This window comes from Pimephales promelas, chromosome 22 (genome assembly GCF_988280905.1).
Source record: "Pimephales promelas chromosome 22, fPimPro1.hap1.1, whole genome shotgun sequence".
In the NCBI taxonomy this organism is placed as follows: Eukaryota; Metazoa; Chordata; class Actinopteri; order Cypriniformes; family Leuciscidae; genus Pimephales; species Pimephales promelas.
In genome coordinates, this window is record NC_142790.1 from 30,195,135 (window position 1) to 30,215,313 (window position 20,179).

A 20,179-nucleotide genomic window follows, 5' to 3' on the forward strand; every position below is an offset into this window, starting at 1 on the left:
GTGATATTGTTCGTAGCTTTGGGGGAAAGTGAGCCAGAGCTGTAAGTCTCCCAGACGCTCGCTGCTGATTGGCTGCTGTGATCCGCTGGCGCTCGATCCAGGTCATGTGCAGCTGACGCCGTAATCCTCAAACACTCTTCAGTGAGGCACAATGCACGAGCGTGGGGTAGCAACTGTAATATGAGGATTCAGAATTAAATTCGTTATTAATAATGAGAAAATTTTATTTAAAATTATTTTGTTTCTTTTTTAATATATATATATATATATATATATATATATTTGTTCATTTTAGATCTGATAATTTTTTTATTGCGTTTAATTTATTTTTAATATTTTATTATTTAAGTTCATATTTTAATTAGATTTTTAATATTAAATAAATGTTTTATATTTTATTTAATGTCGTTAATTGTCCTGAGGAGTTTTTATAAGTGAGAAATGAGTCTGATTGAGCACTAAAGAGCAGTATTACCATGTTTGATCAATTGATTGAGGATACGGATGATGATCAGGAGGCGGTTTATGATCTGACTGATTATGATGATGATGATGATGATGTCACCTCAGTGAAGCTCCAGACGACGTGACCTCATCTGGAGATCTTGGGTCGGCCTGAGTGAGCGCACAGAGGAAGCTCAGCTCACAAGAGCCACCTAATATTATACACACACCCACTTCCTGTCTGAAACCCTCGCTTCCTGTCCTGGAACATTCACTCAGCCTTTTATATTTTGGGCCTTATTTGTGTGTGTGTGTGTGTGTGTGTGTGTGTGTGATCCCACAGCTGTAATCCTGCTGCGTTACACCGCTGCCTCATCTTTAATCTCTGTGATTTAGGAAAACACAGACTCACAGTCTTGAGATTACACAGCACAGGACGACACACATTATGATTATCAGCAGACACACACACACACACACACACACGCACGCAAAACAGAGGCTTTAAAACAAACGGACTTGAAGAAGGAAAGGAGCAGATTTAGGTGTGTTTCTCACACGTGTGTCTGAAATCATCAAACTGATGATGTCAAGAAGCGACATCATATAATGACATCATTACAGTAGTGTGTGTGTGTGTGTGATTGAAAGTGTTTCCTCAGATGTTTTGGCGATAAATACAGTGTTAATGAGCAGATGTGGCAGGGCTGTAACCGTAGATCGGGTCACTATATATCGAAATACAAAAATGCAACAATTTGTGTCATGGATGATAGTGACTGTATTGTGTATAATTCACCCAAAATGAAAAGAGTATTATAAAAGAGTTCAAATTAATCAAATACATAGTTATTAGAGTTTTAGTACATCAAACTATTATATATAATGTTTAATAATGCAATGGGGGAATATTTATGGATCCTGATATATATATATATATCTAGTCAGTGATCATCATATTCATCTACAATAATCTGTGTTTCAGCTTCAGAATCATGAATATTTTGTTATTCTGGTGTCTTTGTTGGCTTTGGGTTTCAGCACCAAGTCCAAGATATTCATGTACACACTCAATATAATATCAAATTTAGCTTTTTAATCAACATACAATTGTTTGTGTCTTGGAGTGGCGCAGTAATATCGTGACATGAGGCTGTCGGGTCACCCCTGATAGTGGGCTCATGTTGTTGTTGTTGTTGTTGTTGTGATATTAAACCCAATGTCTGTCGTTGTCAGTGAAGTGATGGCGGATCTGAGCTTGACCGACGCTCTGAGCGACAGCGGTCCTCAGCCGGACGTGGAGAACGCAGTGGAGAGGGACTTCATCTCCGCGCTGGAGGACGAACCCTTCGAGGATCAGGTCGGAGAGACCGTGGGCAAGACCGACTTCATCCCCCTCCTGGACACTGACGGCAAGGGTGAGTTCACCCAAAATCAACATTACCTCATCATTCACTCACCCTCAAATCATCCCAGACCAATACAACCAGTTATAGTGAAAAATGTCCTGGCTCTTGCTCTATGATGGACAGATGCACTGTAATGATGTAAGACTGTGGACCTATGGGGGAAAGCTATTAAATAAGTAGTGTTTGTTAATTATCGGATGTTGGTATGAGCACCACAGTCATGTAAGGATGAAGATGAAGTGACTAACCAGAACTGCTCCTGATGGACAGAATGAACATCACACCAATCCTCTCGAATCCAGTTACGGATTTATTAGTATTTTACTTTTATTTTGTGACTTACTGATTTTCAGCGTAATGACGTTTCATGCTCGTAGTTTCTTTGTGCTTTATATATAGTGTGCGCTAGTAGCACAGTATAGCGACAGGAAAGTTGAGAAACTCAGCGTACGCTAACATCACTGCTAGTTCCTGTCGTCATGAGCGTAACACACTCTAACACACTCTAACACACACAGTAATGTGAGTGGACTTTTCTGTAATCGCGGCTTTGATAACGCAATCGTAATCGCGACTATAAATGCGATTAATTGCGCAGCCCTACTCTCCTCTTTCAGTAACCTGTGATGTTCATTGTGTTTGTGTGTGAGATAAGCTCCTCCTCTGGGTTTATTGGTGTGTGTGTGTGTGTGAACAGATCCAGATACAGTGGTCAAGAACGGACTGCAGGAAGGCCAAGGGTCTCAGACCCCTGGTAAGACACCGTCGCCTCAGTTTACTTGCGGGCGTCTCTCCATTATTTGGTTCACTCCTTGGTTTGCTCGTGTTCCTCATGCTCATGTTCAGTTCTGCTCGTTTGTTTCGGGCGGACGTCGGTCATCTCAGTGGGTGTAGACGGACTGAAACCTTCATTTATAAAGGTTTTAGTTGAGTTTTTAATTGCATGTTTGTCCCGTTAGCAGAGAGTTAAACAGCATCTGTCTTTATACTTTTCTTTTGACTGATCGTCGTGAGCTCATCTTAGATCATCCTGTCACATGACCCCTTTGACTGTGCCAAACCTTTATTTACAGTTAGTCTGGCCTGTTTTGCATGAAATGCATCAAGTCTATTTACTGTAAGCGTGTTTCCTATTTGCATGTTGAAGGACAGGTTATGTATATTGTGAATTATGTCCAGTATTTAGTCTGATTTGAACTCTTTATAATTGTAAAATTTGTCCTTATATATTAGTTTCAATCAATTGCTGGTAATTCAGACGGTAAATGGAAAGTTAATAGATCTCGTTTATGATGCACTTTAAATGCTGTAATATCAGATGTGTAATTCAGGGCACAGATCAGACGGAATAAGAAGATAAGTTATCCCTCGCCATTGACTACCGTATTTTATGGGCAATAATGTCTGGAAGCGGAGGGGTGGGACTTAGGCTCTCTATTGGGTTAGCTGCGTACTGTGATTGGCTCATCACGTTTGAGGGCGTGGCTTAGCCGTAGATCAATTCAGCCTCAAGTGCATCATTGATTTTATTGAAAGAATGCATCCTAAAAATGCGAAACCTATAAAGTCTGCTGTATCATACGTGATAAATGGCTTTCTGAGGACACTAAATTACTGGAAACCTTTTTACACAATCTTCTACATGCCTTCTGATAGTTTAGACTTTTGTTTTAGTGACTAAAAAGTAATTTAGTGTAAAAAATAAAATGTCTTCGTGCATTTTGGTATGAACTGATATTTAAATGCTATATTCTGTTATAAAGATCTCTCTTATTTGCATTGCAAATATCATAATTTCATATAAATATCAAACAGCTGCCGCAAACTGCTTATATTTGCTCAGTTTGGGCCTTTGAATAATATTCAGCTATCTTTTTTTCCTTCATATTTTCACTATATCATAAAAGCATGATTTATAAATATGATGCATGATTATTAATTTTATACATAAACAAAAATAAATAAATAAATAAATGGAACAATTATTTCCCAGACACATCATTGATGAGCGCATTGCCCAGCGCTGTTTCTTGCAGTTGTGCGAGTGTCCTGTAGATGGCGCTGCTTCCCCTCATGAACCCCCGTCCTGCATGAGCTCTGGCTTCATCATGATGATAAGTTTGTCCTGCATGTGTGTATTGTGTCGTGAAGACGCCGAGATCTTCTTGCATGATCTGACACGATGATTGACAGGTGTGCAGTACTAACCAGCGCTGTTGTTCTCTTCCCGTCTGCTGTTTCTTTCTGCCCTGCGTCGTGTGTGTGTGTGTGTGTGTGTGACGCTTCAGACGACTAGATCTTCATCTGCTTCCCGACTGCTCTTGCTTTGCTCCGCTGAACCTTCTGGAAACCCGTTCCCAACTTCACTTCTCCTGCCTGAGGACTGGGATGTGTCCCTCGAGAGCGGCTGTGCTGTCTACATAGGGGCCGTTCACACACTTATCTAACCAGCTGCCAGTCTCTGAACGCAGCGACGCGTCCGTATGAACACACTGAAAGCCGCTTTATTTTCCCCAAAAGTTCGCTTTTAATTTTTCCTGGATTCCATTTTAATGACTAAATTAAATTGTAGTAATCCAAAATCTTGCCTAGTCTACTGAAATCATGAGGATTGGACTAATTTAACAGCAATTTATTAAAAATCACAAACAAAACTCACATTTAATGGCCCTATGAAAATTAATTGTATTTTCCCCCATAATTCTGTATGTTTTTTATGGATTATTTTTAATGGTTTAATTTTAATAATAAAAAGACATGTCTAATCAATTAAATTCATAGAACCTTAATAGTTGCACAATTTATTAACATTTTTATATTATAAATGGGCCCTATATATATATATATGATTATTATTATTATTATTTTTATTTTGAAAAATGTGTGATTATATGTTTTTTTTAAATAAAACTATCAATTTAATTTACAATTGATTTTAATTCATATTGTTTGAAGCTAGAATTTTCTAGTTGCATGATACTAAAAAAAATGGGACAAAAACGTTTATTAATATTTTTTTTAATACAATTTTGCTTAATCCACTATTTTGTATGAGATTTGTCCTTCGCAAGGCATTCTGGGATGTTGTCTCTGATGTTTGTGGCTCACTATGTTTAAAACAGACGTTCTTCATCTCCTCTAGGATGCATTTAATCCTGTAAAGCCTGACGTATGAAATAACAGTCAGAAAAATCTTTTTTTTTTCGTGTTTCTTGTGAAGTATTATGTTTGAAACAGGCTTTTATGGCTTTTATATTTATGGCTTTTATATTTTCTGATATAGTCAGAATATGGATTTAAAACAGCAAATTCTGATGCTTGTAATGTAAATCAATGAGATCTTCATCGACTGCTGACATCATATAAATCATATAAATATCAGTCGTCACCCTGTAATATCTTAGTAAGATGAAGACATAATGCAGTGCAACACATTGATAAACAAATAAAACTTCCTCAAAAGCCTGATGATCATATTTGATGTTCACATTTAAAAAAAAAAAGATTTTTATTTTTTATCCACTTCAACTTGAAATATTACGAGTGATATCAAATATCATCATTGTTCTTATGCTTACTTTATAAAAATCAGCAAAGATTTCACAGCACACTGTTTGATGATTTGGATATCTTATTTGATATCATGATGATGCGTTAGGCTTTATAGGGTTAAAGAAACGTTCCTCTTCGGCAAAGTCATCTCAGACTCACTGTACATCAGGAACACCGCAGGACGGCCCGTGCGGCATCATGGGTAACGGGATCTTTTGAGGGAATCGTAGCTCAGAGTGAGAGATGATATATCTGGTGATGACAGAGCGCAGTCACACACTGTGTTTCAGACATCAGCCTCGGGATACACTCACTGTCTCACACACACACACATACACACACACTCTCTTTTTCTCACACACTCACATTCTCTCTTTTACACACACGTGCACAGATACACACTAACACACACTCACTCTCTCTCTCTCTCACAGTCACACACACACACACACAATCACTTGCACACAAACTCTCTCTCACACTCACACACTCTTACGCACACAAACTCACACACACACACATATATTAGTAAATGTTTGTTAGTTATAAACACCTTGTTAGTTCATGTTAGCTCGGGTCCATTATAAAATATGAACAAATGCAGAAATGAGAGAGTGTGAATTTAACATTAACTGAGATTAATACTTTTTGAAGAATTTGTCTGTTAGTTCATGTTAACAACTGTAGTATCAAAATATTCATAAAACTTGAACATTATTTAGCTCATACTAAAATCACATCTCAAAATGCGTCACATTGCAGAAGTCAATGGTTTATGAATGTTATTCAGTCTGTTAGTTTCAGGGAGGGAGTTTGTGTAAGTGTATGTTCACTGTTTCAGGCCTGACTCAAGGGTCGTGTGTGTGTGTGTGTGTGTGTGTGTGTGTGTGTGTGTGTGTGTGTGTGTGTGTGTGTGTGTGTGTGTGTGTGTGTGTGTGTGTGTGTGTGTGTGTGTGTGTGTAACCGATGGATGGAGTCGCCTGCTTCTCTTGTCATTCTAAACAGTTTATCTGACCCGTTCTACATGTACTTCATTAAATGGGCTGAAAATAACAAAAGAAGTCTTGTCCAAAACTCACAGCATTGCTTGATATGTGTTTGCATTATTTGGTCACATGAGAAATCACATGATCTGGATTGAATCTAACACACTTCTGTTTGCTTCGTCGTCCTCCAGGGACACACACTTTGCTCACACACTCCTGTAGGCTTTAGTGCTTCTGATGTGTGTGTAGGTTTTCCCAGTGTCCACACAGCGAATAAAAGTTTTTATGGACTGTATCTGACTGTCTGAACTGATTTCCGTGTGTTCTTGTACTTTGATATATTTGTATCCGCTTGATTTAGAGGCTTTGGAGACTATAAAGCTGTATTGCTGCATATTAAAGGGATAGTTCACTCAAAAAATGATTTGCTGTTCAAACAACTTTGGACCCCATTCACTTTCACTGTAAGGTCAAAACTAAAGCTACCTTCATTTATAGAATAGACTCTAGAATAGACTTATTGTCCAGATAAAGTTAGTTTTGATTGATTCACTTCCATTCTAACATCATTAGTTGTTAACTATGGGGGTGCTAACACGACTAAACACAGAAACCGTTCATTCACACACACACACACACACACACACACACACACTTGCTGCTCGAAGGGTGAGTAAATAATCAAGTTTTCATGAACTTTCCCTTTAAGTTGACCCGCCTTTTCTGTGCGTTAGCTTTGCTCTCCATCCCTGCGATGGCGTGAGCGGAGTATCGACAGGGACTGAAGTGTGTGTGTGTGTGTGTGTCCTGCGGGAGCTCTATATGGGTCGGCTTGGCCTACTTGAGTGTGTTTTAGGGCAGCAGATGCGAGTGTGTGTTCCAGATTCTCCTGAGATCGACTGATCCAGCTGTGGCCGACACACACGAGCTCTGCGTTAGAAACACACTCTTGATATTTGTTAGTCAGATGTCGTTATCTGTGTATCAAGAAGACCAGCATCATGACTGCAGTCTTCAGGGTCACATGATCCTTCTAATATGACGATCTGCTGCTCAACAAACGTTTATGATTATTATCAATGACTGACCCCGACCTTTTGAACGATAGTGTGTATATATTATAGAGCCCGACCGATAAAGGATTTTGAAGGCCGATACGGATACAAATATTTTTGGGTTTTAAAATCCAAGATTCCGATATATTGGCCGATTTATTTATTTTTTTTTATTAAATATTGTTGGATTTCACACACGTGTAAAAAAAAAAGCGAACTTTTCTGCACAAGATACGTTTGATACTTTTTCTCTACGTCTAAATGTTCACTCCTCGCAAGTATAACTTACATTTTACAATGCAGGGACTGTAACTAGAGATATGCTAGTTATAAATACAGTAATCATGGCTTTATTTAGGCAGAAAAAGTTCATTGTGGTTTCCAAGCTCATTAATGTAAACGTTAGCGGTCTTCCACTGATGATAGCGGCATTAGCTAGCTTTGTGGTTAGCTAGTCTATGATGAGCTATAATTTAGCAATAGATAACGTCATACTGCAAATTGTAAAACATACATTTTCAATATAACAGGCCAAGGAGAGATGATTGAAGCGTGTTTCCTCCATTTTTATTTTATTATTTAAATATTCATTTATCGGCCATTATAACTGCCAATACCGATATTATAGAAAATGCCTAATATCGGCCGGCCGATATATCGGTCTGGCTCTAATATATTGTAGTATAATATTATATATGTTTACATAATTCTGTCATCATTTACTCTTCCTCAAGTTGCTGAACACAGAAGAAGATATTTTGGAGAATGTCGGTAATCCGTCAGTTGGTTTGGACCCCATTGACTTCCATAGTGTTTTCAAGTCAGTGGGTTTGAACGGTCATATTCTTCACTCCATCTTCTTTTGTGTTGAAAAGAAAGAACCTCGTACAGGTTTGGATCAAGGTTAGGGTGGACTGTGCTTTAATGTGAAGTGTGTGTCCGTGTGTTGACCCTAGTTCTGTAGTTGTGCTGGTAAAGCTCTTCGTCTTTGGCGTCCTCGTCTCAGTCTGTCTGCTCTTAATTCTGCATTAGTGAGTCTGCATTAGTTTGAGGATGTTTCTCTGCTGATGAAGGAGCCTTTTCCCATAATCCCCGTCTGCAGAGGTGCTTTTCCCTGCGCTCTCATTCTTAGGATTGGTCTTTTAGAGATTTGTGATGTATTTTGAATCATTTGTAAGTCGTTAGCATTACATAACGCTGTAATCCTGAGGATGTGTGTAAAACAGATCAGCAGATCTCCTGTGGTGGAGACACACTCCTCGTCTTCCTCTTGACCCTGTTCACTGGAGTCAGTCAGAGGACACGCACTCCTCGTGTCCCTCTTCACCCTGTTCACTCTCCTCGCTTCATCTTCATTTTATAGACAAGACAAGAAAGTTTTAGGACACCATTGGGTCACCTGATGGAGTTTTAGGACACCATTGGGTCACCTGATGGAGTTTTAGGAGACCATTGGGTCACTTGATGGAGTTTTAGGATACCATTGGGTCACCTGATGGAGTTTAGGACACCATTGGGTCAACTGATGGAGTTTTAGGACACCATTGGGTCACCTGATGGAGTTTTAGGACACCATTGGGTCAACTGATGGAGTTTTAGGACACCATTGAGTCACCTGATGGAGTTTTAGGACACCATTGGGTCACCTGATGGAGTTTCAGGACACCATTGGGTCACCTGATGGAGTTTAGGACACCATTGGGTCACCTGATGGAGTTTTAGGACACCATTGGGTCACCTGATGGAGTTTTAGGAGACCATTGGGTCACTTGATGGAGTTTTAGGATACCATTGGGTCACCTGATGGAGTTTAGGACACCATTGGGTCACCTGATGGAGTTTTAGGACACCATTGGGTCACCTGATGGAGTTTAGGACACCATTGGGTCACTTGATGGAGTTTAGGACACCATTGGGTCACCTGATGGAGTTTTAGGAGACCATTGGGTCACTTGATGGAGTTTTAGGATACCATTGGGTCACCTGATGGAGTTTAGGACACCATTGGGTCACCTGATGGAGTTTTAGGAGACCATTGGGTCACTTGATGGAGTTTTAGGATACCATTGGGTCACCTGATGGAGTTTTAGGACACCATTGGGTCACCTGATGGAGTTTTAGGACACCATTGGGTCACCTGATGGAGTTTTAGGACACCATTGGGTCACCTGATGGAGTTTTAGGAGACCATTGGGTCACCTGATGGAGTTTTAGGAGACCATTGGGTCACCTGATGGAGTTTTAGGAGACCATTGGGTCACCTGATGGAGTTTTAGGACACCATTGGGTCACCTGATGGAGTATTAGGAGACCATTGGGTCACCTGATGGAGTTTTAGGAGACCATTGGGTCACCTGATGGAGTTTTAGGACACCATTGGGTCACCTGATGGAGTTTTAGGAGACCATTGGGTCACCTGATGGAGTTTTAGGAGACCATTGGGTCACCTGATGGAGTTTTAGGAGACCATTGGGTCACCTGATGGAGTTTTAGGAGACCATTGGGTCACCTGATGGAGTTTTAGGACACCATTGGGTCACCTGATGGAGTTTTAGGACACCATTGGGTCACCTGATGGAGTTTTAGGACACCATTGGGTCACCTGATGGAGTTTTAGGAGACCATTGGGTCACCTGATGGAGTTTTAGGAGACCATTGGGTCACCTGATGGAGTTTTAGGACACTATTGGGTCACCTGATGGAGTTTTAGGAGACCATTGGGTCACCTGATGGAGTTTTAGGAGACCATTGGGTCACCTGATGGAGTTTTAGGAGACCATTGGGTCACCTGATGGAGTTTTAGGACACCATTGGGTCACCTGATGGAGTTTTAGGACACCATTGGGTCACCTGATGGAGTTTTAGGACACCATTGGGTCACCTGATGGAGTTTTAGGAGACCATTGGGTCACCTGATGGAGTTTTAGGAGACCATTGGGTCACCTGATGGAGTTTTAGGACAACATTGGGTCACCTGATGGAGTTTAGGACACCATTGGGTCGCCTGATGGACTTTTAGGAGACCATTGAGTCACCTGATGGAGTTTTAGGAGACCATTGGGTCACTTGATGGAGTTTTAGGAGACCATTGGGTCACCTGATGGAGTTTAGGACACCATTGGGTCACCTGATGGAGTTTTAGGAGACCATTGGGTCACCTGATGGAGTTTTAGGAGACCATTGGGTCACCTGATGGAGTTTTAGGAGACCATTGGGTCACCTGATGGAGTTTTAGGAGACCATTGGCTCACCTGATGAAGTTTTAGGAGACCATTGAGTCACCTGATGGAGTTTTAGGAGACCATTGGGTCACCTGATGGAGTATTAGGAGACCATTGGCTCACCTGATGAAGTTTTAGGAGACCATTGAGTCACCTGATGGAGTTTTAGGAGACCATTGGGTCACTTGATGGAGTTTTAGGAGACCATTGGGTCACCTGATGGAGTTTAGGACACCATTGGGTCACCTGATGGAGTTTTAGGAGACCATTGGGTCACCTGATGGAGTTTTAGGAGACCATTGGGTCACCTGATGGAGTTTTAGGACACCATTGGGTCACCTGATGGAGTTTTAGGACACCATTGGGTCACCTGATGGAGTTTTAGGAGACCATTGGGTCACCTGATGGAGTTTTAGGACACCATTGGGTCACCTGATGGAGTTTTAGGAGACCATTGGGTCACCTGATGGAGTTTTAGGAGACCATTGGGTCACCTGATGGAGTTTTAGGACACCATTGGGTCACCTGATGGAGTTTTAGGACACCATTGGGTCACCTGATGGAGTTTTAGGAGACCATTGGGTCACCTGATGGAGTTTTAGGAGACCATTGGGTCACCTGATGGAGTTTTAGGACACCATTGGGTCACCTGATGGAGTTTTAGGAGACCATTGGGTCACCTGATGGAGTTTTAGGACACCATTGGGTCACCTGATGGAGTTTTAGGACACCATTGGGTCACCTGATGGAGTTTTAGGACACCAATGGGTCACCTGATGGTGTTTTCAGACTGATGGAGTTTTAGGAGACCATTGGGTCACCTGATGGAGTTTTAGGACACCATTGGGTCACCTGATGGAGTTTAGGACACCATTGGGTCACCTGATGGAGTTTTAGGAGACCATTGGGTCACCTGATGGAGTTTTAGGACACCATTGGGTCACCTGATGGAGTTTTAGGACACCATTGGGTCACCTGATGGAGTTTTAGGAGACCATTGGGTCACCTGATGGAGTTTTAGGACACCATTGGGTCACCTGATGGAGTTTTAGGACACCATTGGGTCACCTGATGGAGTTTTAGGACACCAATGGGTCACCTGATGGTGTTTTCAGACTGATGGAGTTTTAGGAGACCATTGGGTCACCTGATGGAGTTTTAGGACACCATTGGGTCACCTGATGGAGTTTAGGACACCAATGGGTCACCTGATGGAGTTTTAGAACATCATTGGGTCAACTGATGGAGTTTAGGACACCAATGGGTCACCTGATGGAGTTTTAGGACACCAATGGGTCACCTGATGGTGTTTTCAGACTGATGGAGTCACCTGATGTAGAGTTTGATTCTGTTAAATCTCTTCTCCGGCGTTGAATTCAGGCTCATATAAAAGTCATGAAACTGATTGTTACTGAATGAGATGTCGACCCAGGACGAGCTATAGAACTGTGACGCTTTGGGGCTGTAGATGGATCCCATCCGGACAGAGACTTTCACAAAACATAATTTTCTCAGCTTTTTGCTCAAAATGTTGCATTTTTATGAAACTTATCCATATTCAAGTGTTCATAATGCTTTTTTTTTTGTTTGTTTTTGAAAAGCAGAAGCTCTGTTCTTTCTTTTGATATATTGCATGTATATTGCAAAATATGAAATGTTTATGATAAGATTAAAAAAATGCTGGTGTGTGCTTTTTTTTTTTTTTTTTTACACTGGAGTAGAAAGAGTTAACTTACAGAGTCATTGCCTCATATCATCCGTATTGATATTGAGGCAAATCTCGCACAAGAGACTTGATTTTAGCTGGAGAGCACAGAGATTTAGATCATCAATCCTGAATCCCATCCACACATGGTCTTTGTCAAAACATAATTTTCTCAGCTCAAAATGTTGCATTTTTAATGACCCTTACCCATATTCAAGTGGTGATTTAAAAAAAATGCATGAAGCTATAATAAAAAGTTTTTTGTTGTTCTTTCTTTTGATAAATTGCATGTTCAGTTATTTATATAATGTTCTGGGAGCCATGCATACAATTTCTGATAAAATTATCAAACAAATGCTGGTGCGTGCTGGCAACTTTTTCCAAAAACCGCTGACGGGGAAAGAGTTCAGATACAGATTCAATGCCTCAGTTCGTCTGTACAGAAATTGGCTCGGGAGCACAGACAGTGTAAGCCGAACTGAACTCTGTCCAACCCGTTGACCGCGTGGCACCCGGAGGTCCGGGCCGGGTCCGTGACGCCCACGGTGCCGCTGTGACTTTGCTTCGGTCCTGTCACGTCTCCTCAGCGTCACCCGCTCTGAGCCTCTGGGTTTGTGGCAGGGTGTCTCGTCCAGAACCGCCACTTCGGATCATCCAGTCGGGTCCGTGAGCTCGCAGCGTGCCAGTCAGAGGCAGTGACTCTCACTCCGCGTGTTCTGCATGAGAGTGTGTGTCGTGTGTTTGAGATGGGCCAGGTGAGGTCTTTAATCAACAGAAGTGTCATCATCTGTCTGTTCTACAGGCTCCACCAATCCGCTGACAGACACACGGCCACATCAGCCGACGTTTGGGACAGACTTACTATCAGGTGAGTTCAGTTTCTCAGCTACTTAATAAGGTTTAGTTCACAATGCAGACCATTCTGCTGACGTAAACCGGCCAACCAAAGTTTTATGTAACATTTTAAGGCTAAAATATAACTTTCTTCCCATATGAAATTCACTCCCCAAACTGGTTTAACGACAGCCTATTACATCAGCGACTCCCAGATGGAGAAAGTGTTTGCAGTTTATATGCGGCAGACGATCAGTGAGCAGGACTGACTGATACGATTTCTTACTAAAATCATATTTAGGTTGTGTATTTATTAAACAGAGTGCTCTGATTGGTTGCTAGGGGTCTCTTGCGAAATAAATGGTCTGGTCGTTTTGTTGACTCGAGTCTGATCTATGAGTAATGTCTGCAGCACAGACGCTGGTCTGTAATGTGATGTGTCATTGTAGTTTCTGTGATAAAGGACACATGAACATTTACATGTTTCCTTGCTCTAGTGATAACCAGCTGATCGTGACGGCTTGATCTCCGTCTCTGTAAAGCCTCCGACAAAACACTCGTGTCACTTTTCTCCTCTCATTAAAATGCAGCTCAGCATCTGCACACTTGTACGACTCGCCCTGTTGTTTATCTCTCTCTCTCTCTCTCTCTCTCTCTCTGTCTGTCTCTCTCTCTCTCTCTGTTGTTTTGTAGGCACGATGTCTGGTTTCCCGGATCAGTGTGGCTCACAGTCGAGTCCTCCACAGATGATGGACAGCAGCCCGATGGGACCGTTCTCAGGTGACCACCTTTACTGACCTCACAAAAAAACGAAATACTCATTGTCATAAGCATAGTTTGTAATTTTACGGAATTGTTTTATAAATTCTGTGCAAAAGAAAAAAAACATCCTGATTTTGGTTGCGCTGCGTGGATTTTTAATCATAAAGGTAATTCAATCCTAAAATTACTAATAGTATCAAGTTTATTTCTTACAAATGTACATTTGAGAGATAAGTGTTGAACTTGAGTTGAGGTGCAGAAAAAATAACTTTTATGCAAAAACCCAATTTTTGTCAGAAAAAAAGTATTCTATATTCTACTCTTATTAAATATCCCATTGTTCTTCTGTTGTATCATGGACTGACCGACAGCTTGATACTTCAGTGCCAAACTTTGACAAAATTTTATTTCTTGATAATTTGATATTTTATAATCGTGATTTCACAATGTAAAAATATAAATTCAAAAGCAAAACTTGTAAAAAAAAAAAAAATATATATATATATACTTGAGTGAAAATGCGTGCTCCTCTGCCGCCATCTACTGGCTATAGTTTTTATTTATTATTTTTATTATTTTTTATTATAAGTGTTTGTTTGCCACCAAGTGCGAATTTTCAATCTTTAAAGAATGAACAAAAATATGTTTCTGGGTATCACATTAAAAATAATATTTAAGTTTGGGTTTGGTAATGCCCTACTTTCTTTTATGGACCACATAAAAAAAATGTTCCCCTTACACTCGTCCTTATATATATATATATATATATATATATATACAGCATATAACAATATAAAATAACAAATAGCAAATACTTTGACTTGCATCTTCACTAATTGAGTTTTGGGATGTGTATATATAAAGCTTTGAAAATCATTATTGTAATGTGATTTAGCTGCTTTTTCAGTGCTTGCTGCTTGAGGCCGGGCCGCTCGTTAATTATACGCTTTTATTCGTTCAGTGTCATCTTGTTGAATCTCTCTCCGGCCATTAATTAGGTTTACTAAAATTGTGCGTCCGGCAAAACAACACCTCTAATTACCCCTGACCTTGTTTAATAAAGATCTGCTCCTTCTGTAATTCCTGTTTTGAATGTGATGCACATCTACAGGCCGACTAGTTATATTGGTTATAGATGTAGGGAAACTTTAAAAAGTTCTTGGTGGCAATATCATGTTGAAAGTCTCAGACAGAAACTCCATCTCTGGTCATGCTGAGAAATGAAGATTTGAATAGAAATAACCTGGAGCTTTTATTCTGCAGTCTAATGGGCCGCATTAGGAGTAATGCTAGTAATGATAACGAGCGTGAATTCATTAGTGGGGTAAATGAACAGCCCTGTGTTTCGCTAGAAGGACATTAGCTGATATTAGTGCTGGTTTAAAGGGGCTCTTGGGAGATAATGAGTCACGCTCGCATCAGAAATCGTGTCTTACCTTACATACCTTACTGTTTCTGTCATACCTGATGTGATGCAGGACCAAACATGTGTCTGATCTGATAATCGTGCATGTATATACAATACATGCATATATCATAGACAGTGTGTTAGAGAAGCATCCACATCTTAGCTGATAGTGGAAACCGTCTAAATTACAGGGGAATCTAAAGGAACTGGTCTAAATGAAGCACAAAAGGTTTCATTAAATGTAGATTCAGAAAAAATATATATATAAATTAATTAATAGCTGTCAAGTATTTATTTAATAATTCATTCAACATGTTGTAATACTGTAATCTTAATTTATTATTATTATTAGCAGTAGTAGTAGTAGTATGATTGTTATTTAAATAATACATTAATAACTTATATTATAAATCCTATTAATATTATCCTTTATTAATAATTATTATATATACTAATTCTATATTACTACTGTTAATATTGGATTATCATCATCATTATTTGTAATTATTATTATTATTAATATTATTATCAAAACCTCACATTCTAGAAAATTAATAAGCTTAATGGTTTAAAACCACCGGTAAATGGTGTATTTAAATAAATACGTCATGTATTTGACTTTTTCTCTGAATTTCTGTAATTTTCCATAGGTTTCTCTCAGGCTAGCACAGTGTCTGCGGTGATCACAGGTGCCGCTCCTGTCCAGACAGAAAGACCGTCTGGTGTGGCCGAACCGCAGGGTTCACCGGATGTTAAGGCCCCCGAACCCCCCAAAATACCAGTCGAACCCCCCAAAATACCAGCCGAACCCCTGGCGGCCACGACACCCAAGAACTCACTGGACACATCTGCAGGTATGTACACACAACTGCATAAATATCAGCATTTTTCAATGTTAGAGTATCTTTCTATGAGGCAGTACTGCATATATCTATATATATAGTGTGACAAATCATCTTTAAATGCTGCTCATGCCCTTAATATGTAGTCAATTTCCCTCATGTACTTCCCATGTGTTTTGTATTAGGGATTATGGGATTCCTTCAGGAGCCCCTGTGGAGCAAATTTCTAATCCATTAGTAATTAAAACTATTGCTGCCCACTAGGGGGCACTATAACTGGTGCAAGGCGGAGTTACATCATCAGTTGCCAAAGCTAGTCAAATCCTTCGTTTTCTGGTGTCCCAGGGGTCTTTAAGGGTTTCTCGGCTGTATAGGGGTAGTGCGCTGCAGCTGAGACCTAGATTCACCTCGCATATCAGACTGATATTCTGCCTGGTTTGATGCTCATGGATGGTTGTTGATGTGCAAACAGTGTTAGACACCTACCAGATGGAGGGTCAGACTTGTAGAGTCACATTAACTCATGCACGAGTCCGTTATCAAGTGCTTGATCGTTAAATCATCCAGATTCGATTTGATGATGACATATTAGCAAATGTAATATTTTTATTCGTCGCACACAAAACACCTTAGGTTATAGACCTTATCTTCCAAGACAAAGATATCTTGGTCAGTCAGGCATGTCATCTAGCGTCCAGTTATTTAGTATACGAGGAGTCGTCTCACATGCCCCACAAATCATTATTTCTGCTCATTATTTCTTATAGAGGAAACCAGACCTTGTTTTTAAATAAGTTATGCTTGACCTCAGTTGCTCAGTCTGCTTTGTGCACATCTTTGCCAAAAAGGAAGGAAAATACTTTTTTCAGTAAAAACATACAAATAAAAAACTGATTGTATTTTGAATAATATTATTACAATGGCAAATTTTTAAACTTGGCTGAAAAATACATGCAATGTCACATGAACTGCTTTATTATAGAAGTGAAATAAGGCAATGTGTTTCATGTAATAGTTTTGACTATATCGTGTATTTCAGACCAGTCAGCATCTCAAAAGGTGGTCAAATTATCTGATTTAGATCTTCACAGGTTGTAGGGAATATCATAAATCTGTCTGGGATTGTGAGGCGTGATTTGAGAATTTAGCGAATGCCTTTGTGCGTGTGTGAGAGAGTGGAAAGGGAGTTAGTGCTGCTCTAATTTCCTTTCTTCTCTGTATATGAGGTGTCTTTGGTGATCACTGGTCCGATGAGGCCGGCATTCCTTCTGACCTGCCCTTCACGCCCAGCGTTTCCACCATTATCAGTCGCCATGCAAGTCACCTGGTAGAAAGCCAGAGTGATACGACCGATCCTCAGTGGTCCCCGAGAGACAGAAGCGTGGGAGATGCCGAGGAAAGGGAAGGCGAAGGATCTGACCGTAAGAAGGAAAAGAAGAAGAAAAAACGGAGACCCAGGGACGAGGTTTACGACTTCCATGCGGAAATGCAAAGCGAAAGCGCTTTATCCGAGAGCCTCCATCAGTCCAAAGAAGATGGAGGCTGGGAAGACGTCGGGCGCATTGGTGGGAGAGCCAAGAAGCCGAAAAGCCGAAAGAAGATACCCGAAGAATGGGCGATCCATGCCGAACCCTTCGTCCCTTCTTCGGCCTCCGTGCCGCAAGAGTTCGCAACTGATTTTACCCAGTCACCCCTTGGAGTCGACAGTGGTCTAGTGTCGTTTTCTGAGGACTACACTGATGGGAGTCTCATTCCTCTGTCTCTTACCCAAGATCTCCTGTCTCTCACAGCTACTTCCCCACCATCCACAACTCCTGCAATGATCTCCCTAAAGTCTCCCGGTCGAGCCCCCGATCAACTCCCCTTGTCCACATCATCTGGATTCAATGATAATCTCATGGACACGGAAGATGATTTCACCCTTCCATCACCTCTGGGGAAAGCTGATTCTCTTCTCAATGATGCTCAAGCTTCTCCTGGGGGAGCTTTTGAGGAGGCGATGTTTGCTCAAGAACATCCCTACACCTCTCCCATGCCCACAAGAGACTCAGGAGTGAAGCAGCCGCTGGCTTCCACCCCTGGAAACACTTATTTTGTACCACCGATGGAAGAGTTAATCTCAGCGCCTCCGTTTTCTCCATCTGGACCTGCGTGGTCTCTTAATAACCACAATCAACCTTTTGATCTGGAAGATGTTACATTTGAGACCCAAGTCCCAGTTCCTTCACCAAAGAGCAAATCCCCAAAGGAACCAAAAACCAAACAAGGCAACAAGAAGTCCAGTTCCTCTTCATCAAAAAGTCCAACTTCCCCTGATGCGAAGTTGCCGTCTCCACAGATCTCCGGTTTGAATCCGGCCGCTCCGCCTTTCTTCCCTAGTTTTGCAGACCCTCGGGAGCCAGCCGGAGGACTGCCCTTGACATTGGAAGGTTTGTTGTGGACGTTTTGGGAGCTGGATCCACTTAATGCATGGCTGTGTGGATTCCAAGCCTGGGCTTGAGTGATTAAACTGCACACCCCAATAACTAACATGTCACCCCGTCAGCTGGACTCAATGGTTAGGGTTCGTTTAAAGCGGGTTGGCTTGGTTTTGCTTGGGTGTTTCTTCCGCAATGAATGACCTGTGACCTGTGCAAACAAGAAAGAGCCCCGCTCCCTCCCCCCATTAACCTTGTGATCCAGGGTGTACTATACTAATCAAAACGCTTTGGTTTGCAGTTATTCGACGAGGTGTTGTTGTTGTTCCCTCACAATTTTTGCATCTCCACTCTGCTGTCGTGATTGTTCTTGTACTACCATTGGTGACAATCTTATCTCTCGGTTTACACCACCCATTTCTCTTCTGGCACTATTTTTTAGTGTGAATATGTACCACCCTTGTCTATTCATGCATGTATACAGAGTGCAATACAGTCGTAAGTAATGCTCTTTTTATTTCTTTCTCCTCTATGTTCCCTGACATCATCTGTTTCAACACGCCAATTAGGTAAGTCGAGGTTTAGTTATTGCTTGCTCATTTCTTAAAGCGTGTTGTGTAACATCCTCCACTTTTCATTCATAACTTGCTCTATAATTGCTGTAGCAGTCTCATATCCAGACGTAGGTCATATTTGGTTAGTGCAACAGTGATTTGCGGATTTTTTTCAGTTGTACTCATTTCAGTACTTTAACTTTTTTTTATTACTATTTTCATTTCAGTTACAACTTTTTTGTAATTTGTAACTTAAATAACTGAACTAGTTTGTATCATCCAAACTAAATGTATCTGTGAATCGGGTTGGTATAAAAAGTCCTTGTATCTCCATAATCTAGCCTGTTTACATTAAAGCATTTATTTTCTTAAGTGTAAGAACTAGAAACGCAAGAGTTGTATTTAAATAGAATATTGTCATAATGCCAGAAGGCTATGCACTCATCTGTCTAGTGATGCAGTGGTTTTCAAACTGGGAGGCCAAAAGGGAATTCTGGGTGTCCGTGGAAAAATTTGGAGAAAAATCAGTATTATAAAAATAAATAAGTAAATAATGAATAAAAATAAGATTGATTCAATTAATTAAAAAAAAATATTTTTGATTTTTTTTAAATAAATAAAATTTTGTTTTTACAAGTAAAATCAATAATAAATGTATACATTTAAAATAAATACAATTTCATTAAAAAAATAAGAAAATCAGTGTAAAATATACAAAAAAAAAAGTATTTAAAATAACTGAAATTTTATAGGCCTTATATTCATACTTTGATTACAAAGTATTTTTTATTTAAAAAAAAAAAATACACGCATAAAATACATCTGGGTTAAAAACGCAATGAAGTATGCTAATAGAAACTAAATACTTTACATTTATAATATTTTTTTTTTTCCCCACAGTATTAATTGGGTCTTTTTACATAAAAAATAAATAAATATTCTGCTATCTTTTAAATATTAGAATAGGTGGACACCCATATGAATTCATCA

General features: G+C 40.2%; 1 protein-coding gene across 9 annotated transcripts in view; it reads left to right on the forward strand.

The window, feature by feature from the left end:
* LOC120467775 (uncharacterized) overlaps positions 1-20,179 on the forward strand; it is a 58,418-nt gene that overhangs the window by 8,270 nt on the left and 29,969 nt on the right. For 7 of the 9 annotated variants that reach the window (XM_039656267.2, XM_039656265.2, XM_039656271.2 and 4 more), the window contains exons 2-7: positions 1,681-1,862; positions 2,551-2,607; positions 13,175-13,240; positions 13,900-13,986; positions 16,027-16,230; positions 17,445-18,647. In XM_039656267.2, the coding sequence (XP_039512201.2) occupies positions 1,688-1,862; positions 2,551-2,607; positions 13,175-13,240; positions 13,900-13,986; positions 16,027-16,230; positions 17,445-18,647 (1,792 nt within the window). In that variant the 5' untranslated portion in view covers positions 1,681-1,687. The remainder of the gene's footprint in view (positions 1-1,680; positions 1,863-2,550; positions 2,608-13,174; positions 13,241-13,899; positions 13,987-16,026; positions 16,231-17,444; positions 18,648-20,179) is intronic. The other 2 variants (XM_039656268.2, XM_089125835.1) reach the window with 1 other exon arrangement.